The sequence below is a fragment of the Ptychodera flava genome (assembly GCF_041260155.1).
Source record: "Ptychodera flava strain L36383 chromosome 23 unlocalized genomic scaffold, AS_Pfla_20210202 Scaffold_24__1_contigs__length_23054250_pilon, whole genome shotgun sequence".
Classification (NCBI taxonomy): domain Eukaryota; kingdom Metazoa; phylum Hemichordata; class Enteropneusta; family Ptychoderidae; genus Ptychodera; species Ptychodera flava.
In genome coordinates, this window is record NW_027248278.1 from 873,319 (window position 1) to 890,520 (window position 17,202).

Below are 17,202 nucleotides of genomic sequence, written 5' to 3' on the forward strand. Positions count from 1 at the left end.
AAACGAGCGACTCAACAGTTGACAGAGCTCTGCTGTGTTATGTAGAGAATAACCTTTTGTGACACATGTATTGATGAAGAAGGTGGATATCTTTGATAGCTCATTTCAGGATGGCCTGACCAAAAATGGAAAAAATTCCGTAAAAATACAGATTTGCATATTTCATCAGACTATATTAGTCTATAATAGCAAATAAACGAGAGTTAATTACATTCTAATTAAAGTAAACATGACTTGCTTAAATCAAGATTTACGTCATAGAAAAACAGCATATCTGTCAGGTTATAAAGAATCTTTTATTTTCATCCTATTAACCAAGCACATTTTAACTTTCAAATTAACATTGTAAGTAAGTTCTGTTGAATAAGTTGAGACTGTACATACTCAGAGAAAGCACACTGAAGAGACAAATGTTTGAAACTTAAGAAGTTCAAGGTCATCAAAAGCATTATAAGGAATCATGTTACACTTTCATTGCACTGTTTACACAGATTGCATAATTGCTATAAATAGCACATGAGGAATCTTATAGCCCAGCTTTACCATAAAAACCCTATCACTTTGACAACTCTTTTAATTGACCACTCTATTTTTTCCTCAAAAAGTAATCTTATTTTATCCTTACAAAGTCAACCATCAATGGAAATTAGAACTTTCTCTATCTCTATTTATTTGACCACCCTATCATGACAAATTATATTATGAGCAATTTCTTTCAGATAACATAAATGGTGGTTCAGAATATATCAAAGTTGGGATTCAGGAAAGTTGCCTTTACATGTTTTAATCCTAAATTCACTATGAACTGTCAAAAAAAGTTGAACTTTCTGATAATTCCACACTAAAATTATTTTGGCTTTGATGATTTCCTAATTAATTCAATTATTTAAAATCATATTATTTTTTTCTGGGTGAATTGATAGGGTTTATACAGTACAAGAATTACATACAATGTAAGTCAAACTTTGACCAAAAATGACAAAAAATTCCTTAAAAATACACATTTGCATATTTCATCACAATTTTAACAAATCTAAGTTGGGTTATCCCTAGGGCCTGTATACCAAATAACAAAGCTGTCTGACCAGCGGTTATGAAGAAGAAGATTTTTTACCAAAAACACTTTTTTTGGCATTAATTTGCCTATTTTCAACAATATCAAAAATTAAAAAAAATGTTTCTCAAAATCATATTTTTCATCTACACAACAAATATCAAATCAGTAAAGTACTGGGGTTCTCAAGATATTTGAGTGGACGGACGCCTCACAAACGGACATACATACATACATACATACATACATACAGACTGACGACGGACGCCGGACGGATACCCATCCCAATAGCTTCTATAGACTATATAGTCTATAATAGCTAAAAAACAACAAAGTTGAAGAGACTCTCTCATTACAATATTTGTAGCAAAGTTGTTGAGAACTCCAATCCTGCTCAAAACTGTACAGTTTGTGTGTTTGATCCTAAGGATATGTTCTACTGGTGTAGAGCATTGCCAAGTATTAACCCTTTCACCACTATGGTTTAACCTATTCCATTCTTATCAATGGTGAGTGTGGACCTGTCTACAGGGAATTAGGGGTGATCAGGTTAAAGGCAATTATTAAAGTAAATAGGGAATGTCTGATGCAGGTAGTCCAGATGAATGCCAGCAGGGATGAGAAACGGCATCCTTTCTCTTTTGGTCCAAACAAAGCAAAGCAAATAAGTTCATTGGATCAGATCAAAGCCACTCCTCCCCTCCTGCTCCTGAACAACAGTTCAAGAGTGCAATGTGTTGATGTCAGACAGAGGATACAATAGTTCAGATATAGCCATTGAATACTTTTCAAAGATATCAACATGACATGGTAAGGTTATGGCATGTGGATGAAATGTAATTATGAACAAAATATAAAATATATGTATACAATATATAATATGTATTGTATAGAAAATATCACAGTCATTTCATGTCCTCTTTTCCTGGTATGTTTTGTTGTGTTCTTTATAGTTGTGAATATACAACTTGTATTTTGTTGGGGAGGTAAATAAAAATGATTTGAATGCAAATAAGTTTGTAGTTACAGGTGTTTTTGTTTGTGTCAGTATTGTCATCGCAGAGATTGTCTTCATTTTCTCTTTCTCTTCTGTTTCTACGTTTTAATGGAGACTGTTGAGGCTTCATTGCGTCATGTCATCTGCCAGTCTTCAACAGATAGTCTGTATATTTCTCGGTACCACTTTGTCGATTGTATTTGGAAATATTCTCTCTCTCAGCATATTGGTTGAAAACTGGATAGTCCATGAAGTATGCTTTCCTTGTCTACCAAACACATCTAAATTGTCATCCTTATACACACAGTTATTTACAAGTCTAAGACCAACCTGCCACTTTGGATCGGTGGATATGGCAGCATGGTTTTTGACAAATGAAATATACTTCACAATTCAATAACTCTGACAGTGCCTTGATGGAAACTAATGCATCTCTCTCAAAATGAAAATAACATTCACAATGAACAGATTACACTTGTGACACTCATATTTTAATAGTTCCCTATGCTATACAATTTGTACAGCCAATGGGGCAGATAGAGTAACTTAATAATAGAAGCAATGCATAGCTACACTGATTAATGGCTGCAAGGCAAAGCTGTACTGATTATTGGCTGCAATGTATAGCTATCACTGATTGATGGCTGCAATGCATAGCTATCGCTGATTGATGGCTGCAATGCATAGCTATCGCTGATTGATGGCTGCAATGCATAGCTATCACTGATTGATGGCTGCAATGCATAGCTATCACTGATTGATGGCTGCAATGCATAGCTATCGCTGATTGATGGCTGCAATGCATAGCTATCGCTGATTGATGGCTGCAATGCATAGCTATCGCTGATTGATGGCTGCAATGCATAGCTATCGCTGATTGATGGCTGCAATGCATAGCTATCGCTGATTGACGGCTGCAATGCATAGCTATCACTGATTGATGACTGCAATGCATAGCTATCACTGATTGATGGCTGCAATGCATAGCTATCGCTGATTGATGGCTGCAATGTAAAGCTATATTGATTAATGGCTGCAATGTATAGCTATCACTGATTGATGACTGCAATGTATAGCTATCACTGATTGATGGCTGCAATGCATAGCTATCACTGATTGATGGCTGCAATGCATAGCTATCGCTGATTGATGACTGCAATGCATAGCTATCACTGATTGATGGCTGCAATGCATAGCTATCACTGATTGATGGCTGCAATGTAAAGCTATATTGATTAATGGCTGCAATGTATAGCTATCACTGATTGATGGCTGCAATGTAAAGCTATATTGATTAATGGCTGCAATGTATAGCTATCACTGATTGATGGCTGCAATGTAAAGCTATATTGATTAATGGCTGCAATGTATAGCTATCACTGATTGATGACTGCAATGTATAGCTATCACTGATTGATGGCTGCAATGCATAGCTATCACTGATTGATGGCTGCAATGCATAGCTATCACTGATTGATGGCTGCAATGCATAGCTATCGCTGATTGATGGCTGCAATGCATAGCTATCGCTGATTGATGGCTGCAATGCATAGCTATCACTGATTAATGGCTGCAATGTATAGCTATCACTGATTGATGACGGCAATGTATAGCTATCACTGATTGATGGCTGCAATGCATAGCTATCGCTGATTGATGGCTGCAATGCATAGCTATCGCTGATTGATGGCTGCAATGCATAGCTATCGCTGATTGATGGCTGCAATGTATAGCTATCACTGATTGATGACGGCAATGTATAGCTATCACTGATTGATGGCTGCAATGCATAGCTATCACTGATTGATGGCTGCAATGCATAGCTATCGCTGATTGATGGCTGCAATGCATAGCTATCGCTGATTGATGGCTGCAATGCATAGCTATCACTGATTAATGGCTGCAATGCATAGCTATCGCTGATTAATGGCTGCAATGTATAGCTATCACTGATTGATGGCTGCAATGCATAGCTATCGCTGATTGATGGCTGCAATGCATAGCTATCGCTGATTGATGGCTGCAATGCATAGCTATCGCTGATTGATGGCTGCAATGCATACATGTAGCTATCGCTGATTGATGGCTGCAATGTATAGCTATCGCTGATTGATGGTTGCAAATGCATAGCTATCGCTGATTGATGGCTATCGCTGATTGATGGCTGCAATGCATAGCTATCGCTGATTGATGGCTGCAATGCATAGCTATCGCTGATTGATGGCTGCAATGCATAGCTATCGCTGATTGATGGCTGCAATGCATAGCTATCACTGATTATCCACTTCAATGCATAGCCATCACTGATTAACGACTGCAATGCATAGCTATCACTGATTAACGACTGCAATGTATAGCTTTACTAGGAAATAGCATTAATGTGTAGCCGTGCTTGACATTAAGGACAATGCTTAGCTATGTTGGTCATTGATGGCAATCCATGTCTGTGTGCAGTTATTAATTTCTGCAGTTAGTGGGATAGAAATAGTAATTTTAATACAATGTAAAACAATGCATAGCTACGCTTGTCATAGATGACAATGCATAGCTACAAAACTGTCTATAGCGACCTCCTTAGCGATAAACCTGGCTGTCTATAGTAACTTTCATAGCCATAAACCTGGCTGTCCATAATAACTTATATGGCCATAAACCTGGCTGTCTTTAGTAACTTCAATAGCCTTACAGTTAGTGCAATTATTCTTCGGTGGGGCAAGTTGGTAATTACCTACCAATTTAGCTAGGGATATTGCAATATAGCAAGGGAACTTCCTAAGCCAAACTCTGTTTTCCTATCTGGAGCGGCAAGATGAGATCTAAACAAACACAGCGGGTAATGAGATTTTACAGCCAGCAATGGTGATCTGATAACTGGGATGAACCATTTTCATGTAGGTTCGTTAAAAGGGGACTGGATTGGGGAATGAAAACTACAAGAAATAAAACATGATCTTAAGAGATCATATCGTGCCTTGTCTTCTTTTTGATATATATTGCACATAACTAGGTTTGAAAAAGCTGCATGAAGTAACATCATTACAAAACATGGTATTTTGTACAAAAGTTTGAGATCACCCCATGTACATTAATCTTTCAAAAGCTGGTCTTTACTGTGTGGTTCACAGGAGTCTAATTCAAAAGCAATCAGCGACTCAAAAAATTCAACTTTACAGTCTGTCTTGAAAGCTCCATCGAAATTCGAGACAAGATGACAAAATTGTACGAAGCTACATAAAGTTGAAACTATGATAAATATCGCTCAGAGAATAAATGCACCACAGACGGCACTTCAGCATGTCATCGCCCATCTCATTCTCAGTACCATTGCCCAAAACATCCTGGAAGGCCACAATCAAAAAGTTTGACATGACCTGCACAACTAGTTGCTTAATTTTTTTGTGGGTGAAGAAACCTTTGATTGCAGCCGTTAAAATATTGACAAAATACTTTTTCAGTAGAATACTTGTACTGTACCTAACCAGCCGGCAATCAGAACAGTGTTCAACATACTACACGATGAACTGAGCCACACATGCAAAATCACTACCAAAGTTCCGTCTGACCAGCTAAATTACTGAAACATAAAGCGGACAGTGGAGTACATTATGGTTCATCCCGGTATCAGATCACCATTGGTGGCTGTAAAATTTGTTACCCGCTGTGTTTGTTTAGATTTCATCTTGCCGCTGCAGATAGGAAAACAGAGTTTGGCTTAGGAAGTTCCCTTGGTATATTGCAATATCCCTAGCTAAATTGGTAGGTAATTACCAACTTGCCCCACCGAAGAATAATGGCCTTGACTGTAAACCTGGCTCTCTATAATAAATCGCCCATAGCCATAAACCTGGCTGTCTATAGTAACTTCAATAGCCTTAAACCTGGCTGTCTATAATAATTTCTAGAACCATAAACTGGTTTATTTTGCAGATGTATTTATTATTATTATTACTATTGGACATACACAATGATGGTTGATACAGTACAAATGGTAAAATAAAACATCAAAAATACCATTTTTGGAGAAACTCTAAATAGTTGGTTATTGATTACAAAATGTTGATCTGCTTGTTTGCCAGTGAAACTACACATTATTTCAAAAATACCTGATACAATTATTTCATTTAAGGTATGTCATGTATGAAGTGTGTACCACAGTTGGAAAGTACATTTGACTGACAGCTATTTGAAAAGAGTTGTCACTCTGAATTGAATACAGCATTGTTTTGGTAGTACACAGTTGAAGTAGAACGAATTAACTTGAAAAAAAATGTGAAAACCAGTCAAGAAAGAATTTGGTGTGTTCTATAAATGGTACCTGTTTACTTTAAGTAACTGTTGTTGATGTTTACAAACTACCATTGTTGTTGTTTACAAACTACCCTGAGTGATATTGACTGAATATCAGGGAATGGGCTGAAGACATTCTGTTGTCATGACAATTGTCTATATCAATATTCATTTATGGACTATACTCTAAACTGAAACATTTCAAATCCATATCAAGCACCACAGTAGGTACATGTCATCAAAGATAAACAGGGCAATTTCAATTCAAAAATTCACGTCTCTCTTTTGGTAAGGATGATCTTATCAAAATAGTTTTACCTTTGTGTGCATAGACCCTTGCACCAGTGTCTGTGTTTTATGGCATGGCAACTTCAAAATCAAATACTGTGATGCATTAGATGGTAATTCTTGTCTTGAAACACTTCAAAAAAAGCCCACAGTCCATTTTCTCAGACAAACCTTTCTGACTGATTACTAATGTATGGTTTTGAATTAAAGTATTGTTGAAGACAAATTTCAAGTTTACCATTTGAAGATCCATGCACATAATATTGAGTCCTGAATCCAAACTGATATTCCATATTTCAATGTTAGATGAGTTTTGTTGAAGAGTGTCTGGTTATTAGCAAAGTAATGCACCTTCTGGTAAGTTTTCAATATGATTGTACAATAGTGGATCCTAACAAACCATAACCTAATCCTGACTGTATAGCAATCACTTTAACAGATCATGGTGTTTGATATCCAAAACAGAATTCAAAGTGATCTTTATAAGAACAGTTGTTGACATGAAATGCAAGAATGGCAAAATACACTAACAATATTGTTCTACTTGTCAACTTCACCTCTTTGTTTGCTTTTACTCAGTACATTGGTTGTAAAGTTTGCTTTTACTCAGTACATTGGTTGTAAAGTTCATAATCAAATTGTGACACATATTCTAACAAAGCTGATCAACGACACTGAATGTTGTCTTCATGCAACACTTTTGAAATGTCTTCCATACCTCGGCAGAATCTCTTCTCCTTTACAAGATTATTTCATTAACAAACTCTCATAATTGGCAATATTGTGAACTCACGGTGATAATAAATCAAAACTGATGGAGTTCAGGATCTTTGAAAACTGACAAGGGCAATTGATTTGACAAAATGTTATTGTGACAAAGTAACTTTGTTGATGAAGACAACAAACTGGCTGGACCCATCGGGATGAATTTACTTCATGTTACCTCTGATTGGTTTTTGTGACTAAAATATGTCTCTTTTCAGCTGGTTTGATTTGCCATTTTCTGAATAAAAGCCATCACCATGACAACTAGACACTAATCATCTTCTTCTGAAGACTCTGCAACAAATCAGAAGTCATGAATTTATGATTTGTCGCATAGAATGAAGTTTGAGTATGTTTATTCAGCGTGATGTACCAGAGTATATTCAGTGTGATGTACCAGAGTATATTAAGTGTGATGTACCAGAGTATATTCAGTGTGATGTACCAGAGTATATTCAGTGTGATGTACCAGAGTATATTCAGTGTGATGTACCAGAGTATATTCAGTGTGATGTACCAGAGTATATTCAGTGTGATGTACCAGAGTATATTAAGTGTGATGTACCAGAGTATATTCAGCGTGATGTACCAGAGTATATTCAGTGTGATGTACCAGAGTATATTCAGTGTGATGTACCAGAGTATATTCAGTGTGATGTACCAGAGTATATTCAGTGTGATGTACCAGAGTATATTCAGTGTGATGTACCAGAGTATATTCAGTGTGATGTACCAGAGTATATTCAGTGTGATGTACCAGAGTATATTCAGTGTGATGTACCAGAGTATATTCAGTGTGATGTACCAGAGTATATTCAGTGTGATGTACCAGAGTATTTTTTTATTTTATTTATTTATAATATTCATCCACAGCGGACACGATACGTGTACCGACATAGGATAGGATGACTGAAACAGGTGCGAACCACCTATACAAAGCCAGTCACCCTAATGAAATGAAATATGTACAAATGAAAAAAGCAAACAACAATAACATACAGGAGATAAAAAATGAAGAAAGTCTAAAACAAATCAAATAAAATCTACATAGGTCTACACCTGCTACACAGACAACGAGAAATCCACGTACAAGTGTTGTCTGGATCAAAACAGTTATAAAATTTATCCCAATACCATTTCGTCAATGTTACTCTAAATGTACAAAGTGAAGCAGTGGTTCTAATTGTCGCCGGTAAATTGTTCCAGAGAATGACAATTCTATTAAAGAGAAGGTGTTGGAAAGTGACAGTTTTACAATGGTTTCTATCCAGTGCATTTGTATCAGCACTAGAACGTGTATTAATTTTAGATGAGTGAGTTTTGACATACTTATGAACATTTAAAGAGTATTTCCCAGTAGTGCATTTATAAAAGAAAATCAGATCAAGAATCTCCCTGCGAAATGACAACGGTAAAAGGTTTACAGCAACTAATCTTTGTTTATAATCAATGTCAGTGGGATAATTAAGAATATACCTTGTTGCTGCTCTTTGGATTTTTTCAATTTTTACTAAGTTGCGCTTAGACTGGGCTGCCCAAACGACACTCCAGATGACTACGCATTAGTGAACAGTAAAGAGCTTTAAGTGTTTTAGAGTCACATTTGTAGCCACAAGTGCGCTTGATCATGCCAAGCAATCTATGAGATTTCATGCAAACACGATCAATGTGAGTATTCCAATTCAAGTCGAAAGTGAGATCAACACCTAAATCACAGTATTTTTTAACTGATGCTAAGTCATTACCATTCATGATATAATCAAAATTCAGAAAATTTTTACATCGTGTAAAGTGGAGGACATTGCACTTTCCTGTATTAAAAGTCATACCCCATTTGACACTCCAGCTATAAAGAGAATGAATATCTCTCTGTAAAGCTTCACAATCTTGTGAATTTTTATCACACGAAAACACTTGGAGTCATCAGCAAAGAGAGCTAAGGTAGTCTTAGGAGATACACAGACGGGCATACCATTGACATATAATAAAAATAAAAAAGGACCCAAAATGGATCCCTGGGGAACTCCTGAAGGAACAGGCAACCAATCTGAGCATTCACCTTCAACTACCGCTCTCTGTCTTCAATGTGACAAATAATTAGAGAACCAATTATGCAGCATACCATTAAAACCAAAAGAATGCAACTTATTTAATAATTTGTCATGAGGTACTTTGTCAAATGCCTTTCAGAAGTCCAGATAAAGCATATCCACCTGTCCTCCTTTATCTAAGACTTCTCCGATGTCATGAACAATTTGTACAAGTTGGGTACTACATGACTTCCCCTTGCAGAAACCATGTTGTAAACTATATATCTTTTCAGATAAGATTGGATAAACTCTATTGAATAAACACCTTTCCATCACTTTGCTGGCTGAGCTCAACAAAGAAACAGGTCTATAATTACAAACGTCTTCCCTCAGACCTTTCTTATACACAGGAATAACATTAGCATGTTTCCACTGTGATGGTATATTCAGTGTGATGTACCAGAGTATATTCAGTGTGATGTACCAGAGTATATTCAGTGTGATGTACCAGAGTATATTCAGTGTGATGTACCAGAGTATATTCAGTGTGATGTACCAGAGTATATTCAGTGTGATGTACCAGAGTATATTCAGTGTGATGTACCAGAGTATATTCAGTGTGATGTACCAGAGTATATTCAGTGTGATGTACCAGAGTATATTCAGTGTGATGTACCAGAGTATATTCAGTGTGATGTACCAGAGTATATTCAGTGTGATGTACCAGAGTATATTCAGTGTGATGTACCAGAGTATATTCAGTACCAGAGTATATTCAGTGTGATGTACCAGAGTATATTCAGTGTGATGTACCAGAGTATATTCAGTGTGATGTACCAGAGTATATTCAGTGTGATGTACCAGAGTATATTCAGTGTGATGTACCAGAGTATATTCAGTGTGATGTACCAGAGTATATTCTACGTGATGTACCAGAGTATATTCTACGTGATGTACCAGAATGGAATTTGGGATTTCTACTGCACAATCATATCATCTTCTTTATTCTCAGATAGTGCATATTATCAATATCCAACATTTCAGACAAAAGATTCCGAAAGTTTCAAAGAAAAACTATAATAATTAATACAAGCAAAATTTATACTAAAATCAACAAGTCATTGTTGATGTAATGTGCAAATGTATGACATAGGTCAATGTCCTTGTACCAACTTTGAATAAAATCAGTTGAGATATGCCTGAGTTATGGCTCTGTACATTAACAAATCGAAACAAATTGGCTGCATGGCAGCCATATTGGATAGTATCACAAAACAAATTGATGTGCATACCTATGACATTGGTCAATGTCTTTGTACCAACTTTGAATAAAATCGGTTGAAACATGTCTGAGTTATGGCTCTGTACATGAAAAAAATCGTAATAAAATGGCCGCCTGGCGGCCATATTGGATCATATCACAAAACAAATCGACGTGCATATGTAAAGTAAAGTAAAGTAAGCCTTTATTGAAATCGTATCCCAGTTGGGATCTTGATCATAAAGTACAATAAAGGTTTTGCAAAAAGCAACAATGAAAGAATATATATATAATATATATATATATATATATATATATCTCAGGGGTGAGCAAATCCATTTTGAATCCAGTGGTCCCCGGACCAGTAGCAAAAACAATTCAGTGGTCCTGCAACTTGGTCTGGTGGTCCTCCTTTCCCCCCATTTTTTTTGTAAATTGTAATAAATAAAATCATCAACAATTTCAATAAAAATCAAGCGTAGTGATGTTGGGGTGATGTATTTCTATTGTCCTGATGCGCGTTGCGCTTCCGTTACACTGTTTATTCGCGTAAAGAGATTATCGCAACTTGGTCTAACATTAGCATAAATGATGACACCATTTTTACCTAACATGCAATGAACTAAAGGACAATTCGCAGGCGTACATAGGCTGTGTTTCGTATTTACACGTGCTGGTTGCGTTTGACTGGACTACACTTGCAGTCAACACCAATGTAATCATTACGACCATGATTTCATTTCTCTTGATGACAAGACATCGATTTCAACACCATTTCAGAGGAACAGAGTGAAGAGGTCTAAAGTGTTCCGATTGTATAACTTTAAGTTAAAACGAAGTTCACATGCCCCGTCCGTGAAAACGAGTGCATAAGTGCATGGAGCCAGCGGTTTTCGAGGACATAGGACATCGAAACAAAAATGACCTTTCTTAAATGTAAATTTTCCTATTCGTAGCGGCATTGTTTTACAGCTACCGGGAGATCTGTGTGACACATCAAGCACTTGGCTCGATAGGGCTTCATGACACGCCAGAAAAATCGCAATGGGGTTTGAATCAAAACAATATTTTTCACGTAAAATTCCCGCCAATGGATACGTTTGATCACAAAAATTGCGTCGTCAGTTTATTTTAAATAGTGTTACAAGTACCAAATCAAGAAAATCTACCTTAAAATACCATGTAGTACGCAAGGCACAGCGAGCAGAATAGATTTCAAAGAATCGATCATCGACTCTGCGAGGGTCGCAAAAAAATGGCGTTCGGCCGAGTTTGGGTCATCTGCTTTTCTATCCTTTATACTTTGATTTGCAGTTATTGAATCGCTAAAATAAGTTGAAATTGCTTTCAATCAGATAAATAGGTCCCAATCGAACTTATTTGACAGTCATCAAAACGAAAAACCATGAATATTTCGACTCTTCACACAACGAGAATACAGATCGTCAGTGGACGCCTTTTTCTAAATTGCGGAGCAAAGCATTACACAATAAACTATCAGTTTGCGTCTCATTATAAACCTTTATTCAAAAACTGGGTTCGTCAGTTTAATTTTACGTATACTTAATCACAAGAACAGACATCAGAATGAAACAGACCGTCATAATTTTGCAGTGTAGAGCGAACAAAAATTCATGTTCTCCTGACACATTATGAAAGACGCAATTCAATGAAAATGACCTACACACGATAGCGTAATCAAACGCCGATTTAGCGCTGAAAATCGATTAGGAATAAAAGATCACCCACTTTCCTTATCAAGAAATATTGCTTATTGAGAATACACTGACGTTTCAAAGTAGCTGTATACTTTACGGCCGATTCAGGCTAGTTTCTTCGTCAAAGACGACACCACCGTACCCACTCTTTGAGGGGACGCTACAGCTGGTGTGACGTCATCAACAGCGAACGCCAGCGCAACGCGCATCCTACCAGCTAATCCCCTCGTTCGCACATTTTGACAATAGCGTTTCCCGACCGATTGGTGGAGGGACTGTGTTTCCACATTGTCGCTGAACTATTTTGCCAGCTGTTTTCTGACAAAATCATATCTCAAATGATTAGCTATAGTCATTCAAAGACCTGCTCTTTATGCAGAACAAAGTTGACTCAATGCAGCAGACGATCGACCACTGCTGTGTGAGCTCTATTCAATTACTGTACTGTCTCTAGAAACAGCATGATCGGCAACTACAAGTCAATCAGCAATACTGGGTACCCCTATTGACCCTGTTGCGTGAAAGATGATGTAAGTGGCAGTGGAAGTCACCTGATACCAAATATGACCCGAGAATGATGGCAGTGCAGGACTGACACCGTTGTGTACACGCTTGCGGGTATCGGATTGCGCACTTTGCTTTCTTTTTGGATCTGTTATTTTTTGATTATCTACTGGTCCGTCGGACCAGACAAAGTGAAAAACTAATGGTCCGCGGCAAAAAATCGATGGTCCAGATATTTATATATATATATATATATATATATATATATATATATATATATATATATATATATATATATATATATATATATATATATGAGGTCAACATATTACAGGTTCATAAATAATTTACTTTGTTTTTCATTTTGTCTTGTCTGAGTTTAATACATGTATGTATGTATTTTCCCAATTCACATAGTGATGCTTTATCTGTCCTTGAAAAGATGCTTATAAGGTCTTGTGTGCCTCTGAATGCCTTTTTACAAATGTTTAGTTTACTGAAAAAATCGTGCAAATAAGGTCTGAAAGGTAGGTACTCGAGGTCATCTTTGGAAACATGCATATCGACTTCTGTAGCAATGGGACAAGCAGATCCTAAACGCATAAGCAATTGTCAACAACAAAAAATAGACAGAGAAGGCTTGATAAAAAGAAAAGGTGGGAGTGGTAAAAAAAATGTACAAGGGATCTGGTAAAAAAGTAATGCTACCTCATCAATCTTCTAGACCCTACCCCCTCCTGAATATCAAATGTTCCATCCCTTGGTATTACATGACGCCAGATGACAGGAAATATATTTACAACATTGGGGAGTTTTTAATTACAATGGATGAGTGTTATCATTCTAATGTAAAGAGCACTTAAGTTAGTTACAGATAGTGAAATGCCTTCCACTGTGGGCGGTGATAAGAACATCTGGAATTATCCTGGATCTAAATTTCTCATCAGTTCTTCTATGTCTTACATAGAGTAGTTGCAAAAATTAGTCCGCAATGAAAAAATTTACCTCAGCTTTGTTTTCTCAATCAAATTTTCCTACAAATTGATACCAAATATGACAAAATTATGTTCACAGCCTTCGAAACTGTGTCATAATATATCCTGGGTTGGTGTAGGTCAAATACAGAATTAGATATATCGAATACTGTGATACAACCATTAACTCAACAAGTCATTTACAATGACATAGTCCCCAATTGTAATAGGAGTATTAGTCTTGATGGGGCAGGAAAATGTGGTCATTAAGAAGTATCACTGGAGTGTATATGTTGAGATCTATGGGCACATAGGTCTATGTCGTTGTTCCCAATTTGAAACACATGAGGCATGTCTAAGTTATGGTTCTAAATCGGGAAAAAGATCAGATCTCTAGCAGTATTGGCCAGCCAAGAAATACATATGCGCATTATAAATGAGGTACAAGATGTGACATCTTAAGGTCTAATATCCTATTAAAATTGGAGGGTATAGAACTTGTGGTTACTGAAATATGCATATATATGTATAATCAAGGTCAAAGGTCATCGAGGTCACATGACATTTTGAAAAAAAAAATTATATTGCTAATTGATCCCTATATGCCAAAAAATCAGATCTCTAGCTCTATTCGCTTGCCCAGAATTAGATGTGTACATAATTAATGAGGTAAAGCGTGTGTTGTCATAAGGTCTCCCATCCTACTAAATACAAAGGACATAGCACTTGTGGTTACTTATTTATTGACATAAACATATATTTTAGGTAAAAGGTCATCGAGGTCACATGACATTTGGTCAAAAACTTTCTCTCCTATAGTTATCCCTATATACCAAAAATCAGACATCCAGCTCTATTGGCTCGCTCAAAATTAGATATGTGCATAATTAATGAGGTACAATATGTGGTGTTATAAGGTGTCCCATCATACCATACATGAAGGGTGTAGCACTTGTGGTTACTGAGTTATGGACAAATATGTATATTTGAGGTCAAAGGTCACCGAGGTCACGTGACATTTTGTCAAAAAAATTGTTTTGCTAAGTTATCCCTATATACCAAAAATCAGACCTCTAGCTCTATTGGCTCGCTCAAAATTAGATATGCGCATAATTAATGAGGTACAATATGTGGCGTCATAAGGTGTCCCATCATACCATACATGAAGGCTGTAGCACTTGTGGTTACTGAGTTAAGGACAAATATGTATATTTGAGGTCAAAGGTCACGGAGGTCACGTGACATTTTGTCAAAAAAATTGTTTTGCTAAGTTATCCCTATATACCAAAAATCAGACCTCTAGCTCTATTGGCTCGCTCAAAATTAGATATGTGCATAATTAATGAGGTACAATATGTGGCGTCATAAGCTGTCCCATCATACCATATATGAAGGGTGGTAGCACTTGTGATTACTGAGTCATGGACAAATATGTATATTTGAGATCAAAGGTCATCAAGGTCACATGACATTTTGTCAAAATATCCGAGATATCTGCGTGAACGGATGGACTCACGGATGGACGAACAGACGGACATGACCCAATCTATAAGCTCACTGGACTTCATCCATCGGGACTAAAAATTGTGTCACTGCATCCTTTTGCAATATGAATACGATGAGAAACTAAATTTTTATTTTTCGTGGCCTTATACATGGGAGTCTATGGAGATCTGCCTTATACATGGGAGTCTATGGACGTGTAAACTAAAAATATGCAAATTTCACCACGATTTGCCCAAATTTGGGAAAGGTCACTCCTATGCACTTCCATACCAAGTTTCAAATCAATCGGACTTGTGGTTTCAGAGCAGGAGATTTTTTGACCAAAAATGGGAGAAAATTACAAAAAAATTCATGAAAAATAGCAAGTCCAAGATACTGACCCAAGATGTGCACAATCATTTCATGTCAGCCCAAAGTACTTACATGCTAATTTTTCATGTAATCTGCTCAGTGGTTATTGAGTTTTTTCAATTTTGACTGTTTTTTCATTTTTTCACTTAATTTGCATATTTTGGCAATGACAACTTCATTTGAACAAAATCTCATCTACAGCCCATCATCCATGTACACACCAAATATCAAGATGAAATGTACAGCGGTTTTGGAGTTTTTGATGTTGACGGACAGACATACAGACATACAGACATACAGACATACAGACATTTCCCTAGGCTATAAGAATAGCTTCCATTGCCATATATACATATGGCTATGGGAGCTAAAAATCGTAATAAAATGGCCGCCTGGCAGCCATATTGGATCGTATCACAAAACAAATTGATGTGCATCTGTATGCCATATGAAGTAATCCTTGTACCAAGTTTGAATGAAATCGCTCCTGGCATCTCTGAGATATCTGCGTGAAATGGATGGACGGATGGACGCACGCACGGACATGACCAAACCTATAAGTCCCCCCGGACAGTGTCCGTGGGGACTAAAAAGATTAATCCAATCTTTTTTGCAAATCTTGAGATAAGGATTGTGTCCAAAGCTTGGAGCAGGATTTTTGCCAAATCTTAAATCAAGCGTACCTGGGATTAAGCTTCAGTGAAGCTTGGCATTTTAACCTTCACCCAAGGGCAAACAACGAAGCTTTCCGAATGGCCGGAAAACGCAGACACAAAGTTTGGTCGATATTGCGTTGTATTCAAGTACTGTGTCAAAAATGTGGGCATAATATACGTAGTTACTACTTTATCATACATGCATACACTGGTTATGATCATTTCCCTGGTGACGTTCCGATATTGGATACGAAATCAACAGACATAGGCCCTTGTTTATTTGCGCTCTACTTGTATAGAAAGTTGGTTGCAAAGGAGTGATGGCAACCGTTTCACTTGTTCCGCTTTTGGGCCATTCCACTTTACTGGGTGTTTGTGGTACAATTTCAGATTAAACAATTAAATTATTAAAATGTCAATCCGGGTTTCCATAATTTGAAGGATGTTTATATGTATGTATGTAAAGTACCGCGTTAAATCTGAAACATAGGCTGGAGTGTGTAAAGTGAGTAATTTTCGTACTCTGAAAAATACTCACAGCTCTTCATGAAAATTACGAAGCCTTCCAAAAATCAGGTCAAAATCAACCTCGCGCAGCGCACAGAGAAAAATCTACAGAAATCTGTACGGCATCTATGTACAAATGCAATGTGGATGTAGTTGTGCCAGTCACTTCATCTTCAAGAATTATCCACGTCCTTACACGTCGGAATTTATGAGTGCATTAGGGAAAACTTGAAGTGAGTACAGCTTCGAACTAGACTTGGTTCAAGTTGGTGAATTTAAAAAAAATAAAATCATTTATAATAGT

The 17,202-nt window shown here is 36.8% G+C and overlaps 2 protein-coding genes across 2 annotated transcripts in view; both read right to left on the bottom strand.

Annotated features, from left to right (window-relative positions):
• Positions 1-2,629: 2,629 nt before the first annotated feature.
• LOC139125094 (serine-rich adhesin for platelets-like) lies at positions 2,630-4,116 on the bottom strand. The gene is made up of 2 exons (XM_070691202.1): positions 3,373-4,116; positions 2,630-3,055 (listed from the first exon to the last, which is right to left on the bottom strand). The coding sequence occupies exons 1-2, from the start codon at positions 4,114-4,116 to the stop codon at positions 2,630-2,632; spliced, it is 1,170 nt and encodes a 389-aa protein (XP_070547303.1).
• A 1,850-nt stretch (positions 4,117-5,966) lies between these two features.
• Positions 5,967-17,202, bottom strand: part of LOC139124760 (eIF5-mimic protein 2-like) — a 99,432-nt gene continuing 88,196 nt past the window's right edge. The window contains exon 15 of the mRNA XM_070690870.1: positions 5,967-7,685. Within this exon, the coding sequence (XP_070546971.1) occupies positions 7,663-7,685 (23 nt within the window). The 3' untranslated portion in view covers positions 5,967-7,662. The remainder of the gene's footprint in view (positions 7,686-17,202) is intronic.